This window comes from Aspergillus tanneri (genome assembly GCF_003426965.1).
Source record: "Aspergillus tanneri strain NIH1004 chromosome Unknown AapTan_2_pilon_pilon_pilon, whole genome shotgun sequence".
In the NCBI taxonomy this organism is placed as follows: Eukaryota; Fungi; Ascomycota; class Eurotiomycetes; order Eurotiales; family Aspergillaceae; genus Aspergillus; species Aspergillus tanneri.
In genome coordinates, this window is record NW_022984629.1 from 959,366 (window position 1) to 976,326 (window position 16,961).

Genomic DNA, 16,961 nt, shown 5'->3' on the forward strand with positions numbered 1-16,961 from the left:
TCAAAGAAAGGCTGACAGAGAAAAGGAAGGAGAAGAGTTCTGCTGAGGTTAAAAAGTGGTGCAGGAGGGGGGTTTTTTTGTGTTTTCCTTTTCCTCTGTTTGTAATTTAGTAATGATTTGACTGTTTTTTTTTAAAAAAAAAAAAAATTAATAGCTCCCAATCAGTGGATCAGCGGATGTAAGTAAAAAAAAAAAAAAAAAATTGAAATTTGAGCAAGATCTGGGTCTGCTGTAAAAATAGCACATAGCAAGAATAATTTACCAGAAAACAGGCGTGCTATTAATCAAATCAGAAGCCTTAGCCCGATCATCGTCCACTTCCACCTTAAGGTTGGTGCCTCGTTTTGGTGGAGACAAATCAAGTACCCAGGGCATAAACGAATAGAACAACATTCTACTTGACAGACCAAGGGACAATGGTCGAGCGATAATATCCTAATGTCTAGGCAGCTACAAGAAATTGAGAAGAAAAATATCGCAAAGTTGACAAGGGATTAATCGAATTCTGTCCATTTTCATACACTACATACTCCGTTCAGTATCTACTGTGTACATACTAAACTTAATAACACTAGGTAAGTAGTTACAGTAGTTAATTAGGTTAACTAGTTTTTGATCCGATATATTATGTAAGAACTGTACCAAAATGACGCCAAGATACAAAAGATGGAGTACAAGTACCACCAACTCAAAGTAGAAACTAAAGATTTTGAGCTTCGCCGTTTCAGTTCCCCATGGAAGTTGACTGATCACTTACTGATCGATTAGTTAATTATCCATAAAATGCATCTAATACTCCGTTCATCGGTATATTCCCCCGAGCATCAGTTACTCCAGGACAAGGAACAGCGGCCCATTTCTGTGGATCACCTGTCTCCATCGTCATCTCTAGTAGCACGATCTATTTGTTGGCTGACCCTTGGTTGCAGCCCGTCTCCTCGTCGGTTTTCCCTCCCGGGGCTTAACAGGTTCATTGCCGGATGTAAATAAAGGAAGTGAGTCTACGGCTCCCTAGATAGAATGAGAAAACCGCATAAAGTTCGAATAGGATAAAGACTCCTTACAAGACCGTCGATCTAGGCCGGATTTGACGAGCAACGAGACTGCCCTGCAGCAACTGGATTAGCAAATCACCAGCCTTGGTTTAATCTCTTCCTGGGGTTTCTCTTACTGTGTCTGTCCCCGACTCGTCACAGCCTCAAGGATACGAAGTACTAGCTAGCCAAATTCTCCTTCTCGTTAAGCCAGTAGTCCATTTAGCCCCAGCCAAGGGCCCTTTTTTCAGCTCACACTTCGATCGGGTTTCTTTACCCCTCGCGGAGATAATGATGACACCTTGTATGAAGTGTATACTAAGGTAGTCGACTCTTTGGAACCGTATTTTAACAACACGGGGCTCGGCGGACGAAGTTTCTGTTTCTTGGTGTGGCATCCGCTATCCGCTATTGTGGGCAGTCACGCTCTTGACAAAAAACGAAGCAACAACGTCTTCTCCAGATCAAACCGTTATTCTCATCGGATGTTTTATTACGAATCATATACTCAGCTGCATCCTGAGATTACGACCTACTTGCCAGTCCGTCCTACACGGCTATTGCCTATCTGGGTGGGGATCGCGGCCGACCGCCCAGTACTTGGGCGAGGATGATCGGATGTGAGGCTAAGTCTAGACTTAGACTGTCTTGGGCATGTCGACCTGTCAATTGCCATTGGCCCAGTGTCCCGGAAAGGGGATCCTTGTAGTAGAAGGTCCAGCCTGTTTGAGATGGCCATTAATTAATTATTTAAATTCCTTAGTTACCCCGGAGTAATACCCATGGGTAGCCTCTCTGTTTATTTCCGAGGTTGTGATGACTATGAGCAGTTGCTGATTGTCTGCACCTAGCTACCTTCTTGTTACTAGGATCAACACCCTCTCCCTACGATCGGTCTTTTTCGTCGCATGCTATCCCCATATTAAACAGTCAAAGCCAGTCATGCACGCGAGCAAATGGGACCTGCATTAAACCAGTGACCCTGCTGTGTACTTAATGCCGCAGGACGCACATCCTTAGTAGCTACAAGACCCTAATAATCCTCAAAGCCCCTGACATAGTGTCGCTGCCACTTGGGCAAATCCCTGGAGTTTCTCCTCAACCTGCCTGGTTTTTAAAGTTGGGAAAGGGAGCAAGGAGTATCACCTTCCAAGAGCGGGATAGAGCACCTACTATCCTTCTACTTACACATTCATCATCTCGCATCCGTATTCCACGCTAAGGATGCCAGGTATACTCCGTAGTACCCACTGGAGCTTTCTCTCCTGCCTTAAAACGCCCCAACCCCCCAATAAATTGGGTATGAAATATAGAGTACGGGTAGATCCAGAAGTTATAAACACAAATTTGCGCTTGCCGCAATATTGGTGCATTGTTTACTTTCTACCTACTAGACTGAATCAGTTCCTAAGTGTTGGCTTGCCAGGCACCCTGTGCAGCCTAGATTAACAAATCTGGCGATTATAGGATGTGACGCTTAATTAACCGTATCATTTTCATAGAGGTATATTGAACTCAACTCTATCATGCTTATGGTGTCTTATAGTGTGGCCTATTATTAATCTTCGTCTTAATTACGACATTACAGGCTGCAATGCCAATTAAATGGACTCCCCGTTGGTCTCCATTTCGAACGTAAATTTCGCAGGACATACAGTAAGACACCCCATACAGAAGTGGTCGACACGGCGAATGTCTTCCTTCTGTCCCACAGTTTGTCTGAGAATAGTCGAAACACCAGGGATACGGGTTTCACAGCAAGGCTACATACAGATTTGCACAATAGCTAGGTGCAGGAGCACCGGGGTATGTACTCCGTGCAAACAATGGCTTTCTGGGAACTGTGATTCGTCTGCATCAATGTCCCTGTCTGAGAAATGTATGGGAAGCCCGCTCGACCACAACATGGCATCATGATGCCTAGATACAGTCAGGTTCAATACAGGCAGTCACTCAAGTTTGACATGATGTCGTGATCGTCTTCGCGGCCGTTGTTATAGAATCTTCAGTCTCTAGCTGTAATGGTGGCGATATTTATGAGTCCAACATTTCATATCCCCATCTAGCTATTATTTGACCATATGAGGGGGCTTAGGTACTGCCGGAGGGGCTACCGAGCCTGCAGAACTCAATAAGGTCCAGTAGTTGAAGGTAAGGGGATGGATGCTGTTCGATTATTTAAAAGCCAAACTTGTACAGCCCAGTACATCTCAGCATATCGCATACCAAAACCAGAAAAGTCGGGGGTGCTTGTCTTTTCTTCTAGTAGGACAGGAACCAAAACCTTTCCTCATTAATCGGCCTGGTGACTTCCCTCTTGGCTGTTTAAATCAGGTGTAGTGTAATGAAGAGGTTGGATTTTGAAGAAATACTGGCTGAAGTTGTAAACATCTATAATCACTCGCTCTTTCAGCAGTGGTCTTGCGAAATATGGCTCTTGAGACCCGGAAGTCGGAAAATAAGGTATTCCTGGGGCCAGTCATCATCGTTTGTAGGCTCTATTAGAGTGGTTGGCCTAGAAAGTAGGGAAAAGACGTGCTGAGTAGAGCGAAGAATTCCTAAATTATTTAGCCATCCTAATGTCTGCGGTTAGTAGTAGAAGGAGTAGTGGCCAGTGGTGATCCAACAGCTAAGTGCCTGAAGAAAGGATGTTGTACAAGGAAAGGAAGAAATAATTAGGCTGTATATTTTTGTAGACAGTAGCACAGCCACTGTACTAGCCACAACCCCGCCATTTACTAATTGCTTCTGACCGCCAAATCGGATTGGAATGATGCAGTTTGGGCAGAAAATACCAATGTGAGCAGAGCAATTATTACATGCATACACGTTTGCTCCAGTTACGAGTCTTTAAATTGGAAATGGACTGCTAGAGAGACATAGACAAGTGTCTAGCCTTACATTATGGGTCCACATCTAGGTTATTTGTACCATTTCCCCTCTTTACTTTCAATTGCTTATTGTCGGGTCGTGAATGTAAATAGCAACATCCGATTCCTTGTCCAGGTCCAACATTTTTCATTGTGAATATGCCTGTATGGGTTTTTTTTTCAACTGAACTTATAAATGTTTAACTCTTCATGGTGCATCTTCCAAGTTTTCAGCCCAAACCAAAATGGCATCAACCACAAACAGTTCACGGAGAAAATCGTCTAGAAAATTGGCTGGTCACAGAAAGAGCCGTACAACACGACAACCAACAACCCTAGGTTCTCCTCGGTCGATTCTAACCCGCGCAAATGGTATTTCGAAAAGAAGTGGACACAATAGAAATGCAGGGCGTAATGGAGGCCGACAAGCTTGGAAATATTCTAAATTTGGCTTGATTCCCCCTTCGACTGAGCCGTTTGAAGAGGTATGTGTATTTTTAGGGATTTAAAAGCCGACTATTTATGGCCCTTCGGCTTATTACACAGCTGGATACAATACGCTGACCAGGTGGTCTGTTAGAACTGCTTTGAACGAGAACCAATCCCCGAAAACTACGTCTTCGTGCCCAAGGGAGACGTCTACATCACCCGTCACTGCCGAAGCAAGACAAAGGAGTCTCAACATACGGTATATGTTGTTTATGTAAGAAGTACATTTCCTCTCAGAGACTTTTACGAGATGGTCTGATCAAGTGCAGAATACTACAGGGAAATGGCCCATTGGCCTGCGTGTGCCTTCTGATATCTACTCCACCGTCCTTCAATCTGCTGCTGCGACAGCAGACTCTCGTGCGAACGCCGTCAAACTCCGCGATGAAAAAGTCCTAATGTATTCGCGACAACTTCTACGCAGCCACTTCCCGCTAATGCCTGGAGACTCGCTGGAAGCTGTACTCAACCACGCATTCCTGAAAGGCTCTGGCCGGGTAGGACGCACAGCTACCAAGACAGATGAACGCAAGGCCATCCTGGCAGTCGAGGCGCACATTAGGCACACGCATACTCCTTATGAAGAACTGCTTAGTGCAGGGAAGGGCCGTCAAGAAGCCCGGCAGGAAGTCTGGGACACAGTGCGAGCTATCAAGGCAGCCTGGGAGGGTGGTGGCAACCAACCTACGGATTCACTGGCTCTGCGGAGCCGCATGGAGGATTGAATACCCTATCATGATTGATTTAATGATTAACTCCAGGATAGAACACCAGATCCTACACCATTTCATCCGGCATATTCCAGAAAAGCTATCTGTTAGTAATTGAACAACTCATATCTGAAATTCTTTTATGGGATGTTGTCACATGTTTCAAAAGTGGATAGAATCAAGATGAGATTGTGCACGACTTTTGTGATATTATAATAGGTTTGGGCATACTATATGTACTTAAACATAGATTTGAGCCTCAGGGCAATGATAGATCGTATGAAGTATATTATTACTTCCGTGGTTTATGAAGACTACTTCCTCCTACAAGCTTATTTGAACAATATTATATTTGACTCGATTAATGTGTAAGGATGGATAGGAAATATTTTACTTACCGGATCTACAGAGTCGTCGGAAAACAAAACATTTGCATTAACAGTCTGTTGAAACTCCCCCTGATACCTACTTAAGCAATCTCCCCTCTCTTTTTTCCCCCTATTTTATGCTTTCCCAAAGTACTCCAAGAAACAGTATACGGAATAGTAACTCACACCCTAGATCCTAGCCATGGTGACAACCAGCTGACCTTTAGACTAGCAAAACTCGAAGCTCAAATAAACGAAAATATAGAATCGACACTCAGGGATTCTCAAGTTCAATACACACCTTGACACCCAGTTCAGCGAAAGAAGCGATATCACGATGAGTGCAGGTGTAGGAGAACTTGTAGATAAGGGTCGGGTTCGCCCAATCCTTGGTCGCTTGGCGCCGCATGATCTCTTGGTGCGAGCTCGCGATGACATGGCTCACCTTTTCCATATCCGTCTTAGGATCCAGGTTAAACCAGACGGTCACATAGTCATCCGCCTCGGTCACATTCTTCGATGACAGTTCAAGGCCTGCCGCTTGAAGGCATTGCTTGCGCTCCTGGTCTCGAGTCGGGTCAACATCCATCTTGGCCTTTGTGTGTTTTGTGAGAGGTATTTGGCTGAGGGGTGATACTAGAGTATTCAGTTCAATTGGCCTATACAGGCCTGTATTTGTCGATATAGGAGTCGCCAGTAAGGGGTTGTGAAGATTGTAGAAGTAGAGACTATACAGGAGCCTGGGAATGAAGGCATTTTTATATACAAGCTGGTGGATATCTCCAGCAATTGATCTTACCTATTTCTTGTTATACATTGTTGTTTGTCATTCATCCAGAATGGGAATGTACCACTACCAAAGGCGAGCTTCAGTAGTGATATAATACATATTTCCATCACATAGGAACAATCGTATTTATGGAACAATGGCATTGGTTTGCTCCATTTTGCTACTGGTTATGGGGACATTATGTAATTTCTCCTTGAGATTTCGGAGGGCAGGGTGCATTCTTGTGTTAGTAATCTTCAAAGAATTCTACTCTGTATGTTGAACAATTTTGAGTGGCAAAAGAACAGTTAGCAAAAAGAGATTCTTTGAGCCCCTTGGAAAGCTGTTAGTAGGCCGCCAAAAAAAAAAGCTTCGCATCTGACTAGTGCACGGCACCAATAAAAATGATTTTCAGGGTTCGCTACCTACTTAGGTCCTATTTGTTTTAAAGGCTCTGCTAGTGCGGACAATCTCCATTTTTTTGGGTGGTGATCCACTCAATTTCTAGCACGGTTCCCAACTTGATTATCTGAACACATGCATACGATTTGCCGACATTGCTATTAGGGATATGCTATATGGATGATCCTTTCTTACTGGGGTTCCAAGAGACATGGGTAACTTTATTTTCTCTGTTGATTGGTGTCTGGACTTAGCACAATGTCTCTCAAGCCCCCAAACGTGACTGCGACAATGGCAAGCAATAATGCCCTCTGGTCCCTTTCTCACCTGGTCTTCCCTTCCCCCTTCTACCCCATAGCTTGCCATGTTCATCAGGCGGCAGAGGAAACTTATCGTTCGCACCATCAGCTCTCGACGCCTCTTCCTCTTCGTTCTAGTTATATTTGTCTTTGCTCTTTTTTACCGTCTTCCTTCCCCTCCAAAAACAAAACAAGCTGGGAAGACAACTCCCAAATATGACGTGCAAGATACTCCCCGATTTCTTTATCACTCACCTTTTCGGGATGATCCTGATCTAGAATACGAGGAGAGGGTATCAGAGGCATTGTACGACATTGAGCACATTGCGCTGCAAGAAAGCGGAGGTGATAATGTAGCTCAAGAAAGGATATGGCAGGTTATGTTAGGAGAGCATGCGGCACATCAGGTTAGGGGGAAGGATTCGATCGCCTTTGAGGAGCGCAATGATGAATGGAAATACTCGGTGAGCGTTTGCAGCCTGTCTGTCGAAATATATTACTCTAATTTATTTTTTATGAAAACCAACAGCTAGTAACCACCGCCAAAGCCATCGCATTTATCAACGATGTATTCTCAACTGTGCCGGGCCTGCGAGATCTGTACATGTCCTATTCGTACGACGTCCTTCGTGCAGACCTTCTTCGATATCTCTTGCTATGGTATCATGGCGGATTCTACGCGGATTTGGATGTATTCCCGAGAAAGACGATTAAGGATTGCCCGGCCCTGGAACCTCTGTTTTCGGAAGATCATAAGAATAACCCCAACATTTCTCTGGTTTTGGGAATCGAGATCGATGAGCCTAAGGCATCCCCGCAGCTGATGCGCCAATGGCGTTGGAGCAGGAGCTACGAATTCATTCAATACACCCTATATGCTCCCCGTCGCTTCAGTCCGATACTTCGAGAGGCAATTGTCAGGACCCTGTCGCATACGAAAAAGCACATCAAGAAAGGAAACTTCATATGGGGCACAAGATACAACGAGAAAACGATCTTAGAAGTTAGCGGACCCGGAATGTTTACAGATGCTGTGCTGGACACCCTCTCGCGGACACTCCCTTCAACGCACAAACTGGTGGATTTATCTTTGAGCTCGGACAAGGGAATAGGGGATCTTGCCTTAAAACCAACCGGTTCAACCCAACGAAGAGTGACATGGGCCCCTTTCTTTGGTATTAGAGAGACTCTTTGTGTGGACGCCTCTGAGGCCACGAAAGATCCCATGGGTGGGTTGTGCGTATTGCCCGTTAGTGTGTGGGGAAACGGGCAGAGGCATAGTGGCTCTGAGGGTTTTAGCAGCCAACATGCGTGTGTGAACCATCGCTTTGGCGGGACCTGGAAGCCTTGGAAGAAAGGTGGCTGGGTATCTTGGTTTGGATAGTCAAGATAGATTAATTATTATATATATCCCGTAGTACTTTTGGAATATTATGAATAACGATTTTGGACGAGGTCTAGATACTTACTGGGGTGAGATGTCACGCCTCAATTCTACTTTTTCTTGATGGTACCAAGAAGGTTAGAACTCTATTGACAAGGCCAAGGTTCTGTGGAGCTATCTTGGCGTGCTTAATTGGGCTCACAATATGAGGCTAAGAAAATTACTAGTCAGAGCTGTGAAACTATCTGGCAATAGGTAGTAGAAGTTATGCAAATATACTGTATATATATTCGAATTCAAAATATGCATATTCATTCAAACCACTATCTTATGATACTACTCCTATACTCAAGTAGCGTAGAAATTAGCGTTTCAAACAGCCTTTTTCTTTCATGAAATGAAAAACATTCCTACCCAACTCTACTCGGTACGGAGTAGCTTAATAACATATATACTAAAATGGAAATAGGGTTAGGGCTACGCTATACCTCTTTGGACATCGTAAAGCTACCTAGTAGCTTTCGATCTCAGTCCGCAATATTGCTGCGTCGCCCGATTTCGACTCAAAATAGTTTTCCCTGCCCTCTTAGCCACAATGGAAGGAGTCGAAGTTAATGAATCGCCGCGTAAGCGATTGAAGACCAGCAGTGATTCTCCAGCTGACGAAGCCGTCCTTCCTGCTGTCGATGGGGCTGCTGCTGAAGCCGACTCCGCCAAAATCTCTGAGAGCGATGCTCAGGCATCGAAAGAAGTCGAGGTGGGAATCACGCAGTTTGTGAGTGCGGAAAGCGAGGGATTCTCGGGCCTTCTGAAGAAAAGGTACTTTCCTCAAGATGGAAGCGAAAAACCAAACTAATTGACTGTCATTTAGGTACACCGACTTCCTTGTTAACGAGATCGCTCCTTCAGGCGAAGTTTTACACCTGCGGAATGTGATCACTCCGAGCGCTACCCCGAATAAGGATGTGAACCATGCATCAGAAGTTCCAACGGAGAATAAGGAGAATCCAGAGCCTACAACAGCGAAGGATGATGCGCCCAACACGAAGAACGCACCCGAGAATGAGTTTCAACTTGCGGAGGAAGACAAGACGCTCTTGGACTCACTTTTTGGCGAACATTCTACACACAGGATTGTTTCGCTGCACAAACGTGCTCAAGCCCAGCCGAAATCACGACCAAGCGACCTTGGCAAAATCCCAACCCTCGTTGTCACCGATCGCGATCTGCGTATCAAGATGCACCAAGCGATTCGTCGTATTTTCAATTCACAACTGGAGTCCTCAACAGATAGCGATGGTACAATGATTATCTCAGCCGCCGCAAACAGAAATAAACGCAGTGCGCAGGCTGGGCCTGCAGGCCCCGGACGGGACCGTGGTCGGGTCAACTGGGATGAGCTTGGAGGCCCTTATCTACATTTCACAATCTATAAGGAAAACAAGGATACCATGGAAATCATTTCATTTATTGCGCGCCAGCTGAGGATGAATGCGAAGAACTTCCAGTTTGCGGGCACTAAAGATCGCCGCGGAGTAACAGTGCAGAGGGCTTGTGCGCATCGCGTGCAAATTGGCCAACTCGTTAAGCTCAATGCCTATCTGCGCAATGCGACTATCGGTGATTTTGAGCATCGTCAGCATGGTCTTGAGCTTGGCGATCTCAATGGAAATGAGTTCGTCGTCACGCTTCGCGAATGTGACATACCAGGCATCGATGTTGGAAGTGGCGAAGCAGCTGTTGCAGAAGCTACTGAGCTGGTAAGCTCGGCCCTACGAAATCTTCGTGAACGAGGTTACTTCAATTACTACGGCCTGCAGCGTTTTGGAACCTTTGCGACACGGACGGACACAGTTGGATTGAAAATGCTTCAAAGTGATTTCAAGGGCGCCTGCGATGCTATTCTTCATTACAGCCCTGATACTCTAGCTGCTGCGGAAGCAGGGGAAAATTGCACTGCTTTGATTAGTGCCGATGACAAGGCTCGTGCAGAGGCAATCAAGATTTTCGAAACCAGTAACCAGTGCAGTGAAGCCTTGGATAAATTACCTCGAAAGTTTTCGGCGGAATCCAACTTGATACGGCACCTTAGTCGTTCCCGAAACGATTATCGTGGAGCGTTGCAAGTCATCCCTCGAAACCTACGGTTGATGTACGTGCACGCGTACCAGTCACGGGTGTGGAACTTTGCCGCCGGTGAGCGCTGGCGCCTCTACGGCGACAAAGTCGTAGAGGGAGATCTTGTGCTGATCCACGAACATCACGACAAAGAAGACGCTTCTGACACTGCCGCCGGTGCTTTTAGTGATGTCGATGCTGATGGCGAGGTGATCATTGCCCCTGGAGCGACAGACAGCTCCTACGTTGGCTTTACACGCGCACGAGCCCTGACTGCCGAAGAGGCTGCTAGCGACAAATATACTATTTTCGACGTCGTGCTTCCCCTCCCTGGATTCGATGTTCTGTACCCTGCCAATGCGATGGCCGACTGGTACAAACAGTTCATGGGCAGTGAGAAAGGGGGTGGTCTTGACCCATACAGTATGCGCCGGCAGTGGAAAGATATCAGTCTAAGTGGGAGCTATCGTAAACTTCTCAGCCGAATGGGACCGGACTACTCCTGTGAGGTGAAGCTGTATTCGAGGGACGACGAGCAGTTCATTCAAACGGACCTGGACAAGCTGAATGGCAAGGAAGAAGGCGCAGCTGCTGCGGAATTTTCGCAGCCTGGTGACAAGGTCGCCGTTGTTCTCAAGTTTCAGCTTGGGGCCAGTCAGTATGCTACTATGGCACTGAGAGAACTAATGAAGGGGAAGGTCAAAACATACACACCCGAATACGGAGGAAGGGCATGATCTTATAAGACCTTATAAAATAAGACAAGTGTATATGAAAAGAGTTATTTGCCTGCGTATATTGAACATAGATGCTGTGTTCTATGCCATTTCAAAACTCCCAAAAGATACACTTTCCGTATGTACTGGAAGATAGTAGTTGCTAGTATCCTAATTTTGCAAAGCTTTGCAGACATCCCCGTCTCGTAACATCGATTCGATGCCAACAGTGAACCTAGTCGGTCCTATTTTAATTCAATGGCCATATCTTCTGCTCAATCGAACTGCTAATTCATCGTATGCAGCAACTCCAGCCCGGTCAAGTCGCTTGTATGCAATGAAAGGTTTGCTAAACTGCATCACTGCCTTGGATCTGGGCGCGAGATATGATTGCTGATCGATCGTGCCTAGTTCTAAGCAGGAAGAAGATGATCAAACGGAACAGAAATCCAGAGGGCTTTGGCTGAGCAGAAGACTCTCGCCACTAGCAAGCACCGGTTATTGTGACACTCTACCACTCTTCCCAGTCCGAAGGCTACCTCTAGTTGGGTATGGAGTACTGTAGCAGAGGGAAATTCTTCCGAGGCACGGACGGCCGCAGGAATAAAACGTTCAAGATGTCCGCTAACATGTGCACTTTTACAGTTACTTATCTCGTCTGCGGCCCCGCGTACTCTATAAAATCATTTGATTCTGTAACTGTACATTCGTATCCAGTTGGAACTGCATACGGGCACTCCTGTGCTGTGTCTATAGCGAGGTCATTGTATACAAAAACCCCATCAATGCTAGAGAATCTTTTCGTGCATGGTAAAAAGATGCGTATCCTGTCAGTGTTGGACATTCAACTTCGTCACTTCTTTCTCTTTCCCATCCTAGTATCTATGTATTCCCCATCAATGGTCCCGTACATGATCTACTAATTGTCCGCATCGTTGACTGCATTCTATTACCATAGCATCATAGCATGGGAGATCTTGAAGAGAATGACATGAGCGACGGACGAAAGGATGCGGGAAAAGAGGGAGAGAGGGGCAATTATCCCTTCTACTACATCAGATGACAATTCGAGATGTGGAATAAACTAATACAGCGCTCCTTCGCAGCAGTAGCTTCTGTTTAGGTAAGATAGGTCCCCATCTGCCTGTCTCATATTGGACAGCCTCCTGTTTCCGTAACGCGCGCCGTCCATTGACCGCCGTGGGGAACAGATGCAGCTCTGACCATCCCATCTCTGTGGACATTCAAATCATAAGCTTACCAGAGAGTCGGTGTGATATCTAAGTCATTGTGCACTCTATGCTACGGGTCTCTACGTACTTTCCATTCAACAGGAGTATGCGGAGATCGATGGCTCATGGCATACAACACTACCATACCTCGACTGTGAATTGTTCATTAAAGCATAAAATATAAAATACATTACTTAGTACGGAGTAAAACGCAATAAAACACACCCCCAGCCCAGCCCCTTATCCTCGTGAGCGCCCGTGTTCACGCTCATCACCACTAAAAGACGAGACAGACGATCTATCACTAAGGCCCCGATAATGCCCATGGATTCGCCTCCCACTTCCTCTCGAGATCTCTGACACGGCATCATCCAATGCAGTGTCGAATGGTGACCGAGGACTATCATCTCTCAACATTTGCTGCTCGCTTATACTGCTATTCCGCTCATGGTTCCCTGCAATTCTACCGTTCCTATCTGAATTGGTGAATCCGGCTCCAATATCTGAGACCTGTGCATGTTGGCTTCTAGCCTGCGTATTGATATCATGTAGGGAAGTATGATTGCTCTGTGTCACAGATTGGCGGTGTGTCGATTCGGGAAAGGATGGCGCAACAGGGGATCTGGAGGCCCAAGCGATTGCAGTATGTGACGGTACATTCATGCCTGTTGAGCCTAAATCAACGTAGGGTCTTGACTGGGCATGGCGGCTCTTTTTCCGACGTCTGAGAAAGACGAACAGCAATGCGAATAGAATAGCCGCTCCTACCAAGGAAACAGGTACGGCTATGGCAACCTTAGTTTTTGTGGGCAACCCTGCTCCTCCGGTATCAGCAGAAAAGGCCTCGGTTGGTAGTGTCGAGTCACTGGTTGTTGCTGAGATGGTGGTCGTAGTTGTGGACTGATGTGCAGTTGTGGTTAGAGATTGGTGCGTAGCCGTTGCATCGTCTGTGGACTTGGACTGCTGGATTTCTGTTGTAGGTGTAGTATGGTAATATGTAGTTGCATACTTGTTGCTTTCGTCTGTGTATGTTGGTTGAGAATTGTATGTTATAGGATGGGGGTTCCCATCTATATCCCAGGTGACAGTTGGCATGCCGTCCCATTTCCAGTAGTCACCCATATTTGTGTAATTTCAAATGGAGGGGTATAGAGGCTTTATTTGTGAACAGGTGCAATACTTCTGTTGATGTACTGCCTTTGATGACAGCCCCGCGTATGAACCGTAATGTCTTTTCTCTTCAATTTGATGTGGATCAACTACCAAGCTTCTTAGCATAAGAGTAAAAGTGACATATAGGCCAATCCACCTACCACGTTATCTATAAGTATAGTTGAATGTCTGAAGAACGATGATTATTAAATCAAGATAGATTTATGCCACTGGCTGAAATCATGACTGTTTTGCATGGTCAGCTGTGCACTTTGGAAGGAAGGTAATTAGGCGGGTCACTATTTTCTTTAGAAGGGAACGAAAGGACACAACATACTAAAGAACAGTTGGGAATAACCATAAATGGGCAATAGCGTCTAACTCGATGGCGCAGCGGCTTCCAACACCTAACATTTAATCTATTGAGCCAACAGTGAGGGTTACCAGCTACCAATCAGCAAGGATAAGGATTGCGCCAAAATACGAAGCGTGGCCCCTTAGCACTTAGTGCACATGCAGATTCTACTAGGAGTAGCGTGCAGCAGGGTCTCTTAATTTTTAGCCAAAACGTTGGCGGCTGCGGGGAATAATGACAAGGGCTAAATAGCTTCGTTTCTGAAACCCCATATTCTCTACACTAACTATTTACCGGTGTTAAGTTCCTCGTATATAGGCTGGTGACTTAATTACTTGGACGGAAACTAAACTAAAAGCCCCCACCTTAAAGGAAGATCACCAAGTGTTCGAGTATAAAGCAGTGACTGAAACTAGCGTAGAAGCTATAAATAGTGCTTACGAAGAACGATGGAAGCAACATCCCCGACCCAAAAATAATGCCACATGATGTGTGGAGTTTTCATCGGAATGTAAACAACCACTGTGTAGTTAATCCAGAGCGCAGCTCCGCATAGCAGAGTCGTACTTATCGGATACCTTGCTATAGTTAACACCTGGTGTCAGCTGAAAGGGACTCCAAGAAGTTAATCCAGAAATCAATTTAATGAAAGACAACAATAGCATTTTCTGCAGGTCAATCTCTCTATACACTCTGGCTGCAAGGGTTTGGAAGCAGCATGTGATACTTTTAGGCCTGACAAGCAAACGAACTTTGAGCGAGACTGGCTTTAGTCAAGGGCAGTCCAAATAATATGTTGTGATCTTCCTCAAATTCCTGGTATGTGACCGGGACTCTGCTGTCCATAAGAAATGACCAGTAACGGCGTAGCTAGTAGGTGTGTCTTTGCAGAATCCCGCCTCATATACACTGACGTAGTTACTGACTTACCTGGTGTTGGAAGCGTCATTATACTCTAGAACCTAAGGCTCTGGTGTCAAAACAAAGCAAAAGGCAGCCGTGATCTAGAAGCTAGAAGTATTTATCGGATTCAGTTCCCTTATGGGAGCCATTTTTGATGAGCAATGACTTCGTATCAATGATACTGTGTATGTCCATGTTGACGTCCATGATTTTGGGGGAACATACAGTTTACCCTGTATTGACTGCGGAATAGCGCAACCCTGTCCGGGTGTTTTCAAGAGAAAGCCACGAGTACTGAGTTGGGCCAGTGGAGCAGCCAGCCAGGCTCCTATGGAAATCCTGACGACACTTCATAGATTAGCCACACTAGTTCTGGAAAGAACCCCAGTCCCATCAGGTGTCAAATGGGGCCAATGACCAATGAAGACTTGCTTCATGGTGTGTAATGCGTAACACGTGAGACAACTTCACACAGTCTTTGTTTGATCCAAATATAGCATCACAGTAGCAAGTGGGACTTATCTCAAGCCAAATATGATTGTTATCATCACGTGCTTCCCAGATATCGAGAATAAGTAAGGTTCACGCTAACCAAATAAGGCTAGTTAACTCACCAACATTAGCAATGAGGGGCTGACTGATGATTGCGAACGTCGCACCTTCACCCCTGTCTGATCGGCGTCCTATCCTTGCTTGGTATCGACTAAAATTTGCAAGAAAATCTGCTCCATAGTGGCACACAGTGACAATGAGTGGAATGGGCAAGGTCTTTAAAGAGGGCTGGCACCCTAAGAGCCGTCAGGGGGGAAAGGAAAGTTGGCGAGGCGATTTCAAAGGCATCAACCAAGTGGTCCGTTTAAACTCCTGTGACAACTAGCACACCTGGTAGAGTGCATCTACTGACATTTACTTTTATCTTACAGGCAGGATGGATGGGTAAGGGGAAAGACAAGGAAAGCGAACGCGAGGAACATGTTTCCCGACCCCTTTCTTCGCTCAAAGATCCGTCAGCTTTTGGGCCACCACCGAAGCATGTCAAATACCACGGCGCCGCCGCACTTCCAAACGAGACTACACCAGATAGGAGAGGTTTGGGTGCTCCACTATCCCGAGATCAGATCAACCATCGGACTGCTCAGCAGCAGGAGCAAGAGCAAGCGGAAGCCCAGCAAGAGAAGCCGGCCCCCCCTCCGCTACCGTTTCGTGCCAATCGGACGGGCGTAGACCCCAGTACTCTGCCCCCCCCTCCTGTGAGACGTATGGACTCCCCGGTGGAATCTACGTCTTTGACGAACTCTAAGCCCAGACCAAGCGTTCCCCCTCGAGTTCCTCTTCGGACCAATTCCACACCATCGTCACGTGCCCCTTCTCCGCCTCCTAGCTATTCTCCCAATCCGGCAGCTCAGCAACCCTTGGAGGGGCATTTAAACCAGTCCGCTACGTCTCGACTCACTCAGGCTGGAGTTTCAGTGCCCGCTCTTGGAATTGGGAATGGAGGCAACCAATGGAGAAGAGACGGCAATCCTTCAGGAACTGTCTCCCCAAGTACTGCTAACTCAGCCGGTCATGTTCCAGTTAATGAGCTGCAATCGCGCTTTGCGCAGATGAGAACCAATACATCCTCCCCTCAGCAAGCTCCATCCCCGCCGGTCCGGGGGAACTCATACACCAATGAACACCCATCACAATCTCCCGTTCCAGCGCCGGACAATCGCAGTGCTACATCTATTATCAGCGACTTCCGTGAGAAACACAGTGATAAGATTGAATCTGGAAAACAGAAACTCAATGGGATCAACCAAAAGTACGGGATCAGCCAAAGAGTAAACAGCTTTTTCGACGATAAGCCTCGGGCGAATCAAGCACCACCACCCATACCTCCACACCCGAATGCTAACCAGGAAGCTTCCAACGCTAGTTCAGAGTCTTTAACCCAAAGGAAAGCCCCACCTCCCCCACCTCCCAAGAAGGCTGGGATGCGATCTACCCCAGTCGCAGCCCCATCTCCTACACCTCCACCAGTCCCAATGGGAACTAAGCCTCGCTGAACGAAGCTATAGTTCAGTGATTTTTCTTTAGCTGAATTCTTCTTATGGTCTGTAGACCCTTGATTGTACCGCAGCTGTATCATTACATAGCTCGCGTTGTTCTCTTAGATAA

General features: G+C 46.2%; 6 protein-coding genes across 6 annotated transcripts; 4 read left to right on the top strand and 2 right to left on the bottom strand.

The window, feature by feature from the left end:
* Positions 1 to 4,149: 4,149 nt before the first annotated feature.
* On the top strand, positions 4,150 to 5,118 carry ATNIH1004_000287 (DUF2293 domain-containing protein; the record flags this gene model as incomplete). Its single annotated transcript, XM_033565009.1, has 3 exons — positions 4,150 to 4,389; positions 4,485 to 4,607; positions 4,663 to 5,118. 3 exons carry the CDS (start codon positions 4,150 to 4,152, stop codon positions 5,116 to 5,118), a joined length of 819 nt encoding a protein of 272 aa, XP_033430766.1.
* A 627-nt stretch (positions 5,119 to 5,745) lies between these two features.
* Positions 5,746 to 6,060, bottom strand: ATNIH1004_000288 (uncharacterized protein; the record flags this gene model as incomplete). Its single annotated transcript, XM_033565010.1, has 1 exon — positions 5,746 to 6,060. One exon carries the CDS (start codon positions 6,058 to 6,060, stop codon positions 5,746 to 5,748), a length of 315 nt encoding a protein of 104 aa, XP_033430767.1.
* Positions 6,061 to 7,006: 946 nt separating this feature from the next.
* On the top strand, positions 7,007 to 8,260 carry ATNIH1004_000289 (uncharacterized protein; the record flags this gene model as incomplete). Its single annotated transcript, XM_033565011.1, has 3 exons — positions 7,007 to 7,405; positions 7,471 to 8,170; positions 8,241 to 8,260. The coding sequence occupies 3 exons, from the start codon at positions 7,007 to 7,009 to the stop codon at positions 8,258 to 8,260; spliced, it is 1,119 nt and encodes a 372-aa protein (XP_033430768.1).
* A 660-nt stretch (positions 8,261 to 8,920) lies between these two features.
* Positions 8,921 to 11,180, top strand: ATNIH1004_000290 (pseudouridine synthase PUS7; the record flags this gene model as incomplete). Its single annotated transcript, XM_033565012.1, has 2 exons — positions 8,921 to 9,144; positions 9,197 to 11,180. 2 exons carry the CDS (start codon positions 8,921 to 8,923, stop codon positions 11,178 to 11,180), a joined length of 2,208 nt encoding a protein of 735 aa, XP_033430769.1.
* A 1,451-nt stretch (positions 11,181 to 12,631) lies between these two features.
* ATNIH1004_000291 (uncharacterized protein) lies at positions 12,632 to 13,513 on the bottom strand (the record flags this gene model as incomplete). Its single annotated transcript, XM_033565013.1, has 1 exon — positions 12,632 to 13,513. The coding sequence occupies one exon, from the start codon at positions 13,511 to 13,513 to the stop codon at positions 12,632 to 12,634; it is 882 nt and encodes a 293-aa protein (XP_033430770.1).
* Positions 13,514 to 15,549: 2,036 nt separating this feature from the next.
* ATNIH1004_000292 (uncharacterized protein) lies at positions 15,550 to 16,849 on the top strand (the record flags this gene model as incomplete). The annotated part of the gene is made up of 2 exons (XM_033565014.1): positions 15,550 to 15,651; positions 15,725 to 16,849. 2 exons carry the CDS (start codon positions 15,550 to 15,552, stop codon positions 16,847 to 16,849), a joined length of 1,227 nt encoding a protein of 408 aa, XP_033430771.1.
* Between the last annotated feature and the right edge of the window lie 112 nt (positions 16,850 to 16,961).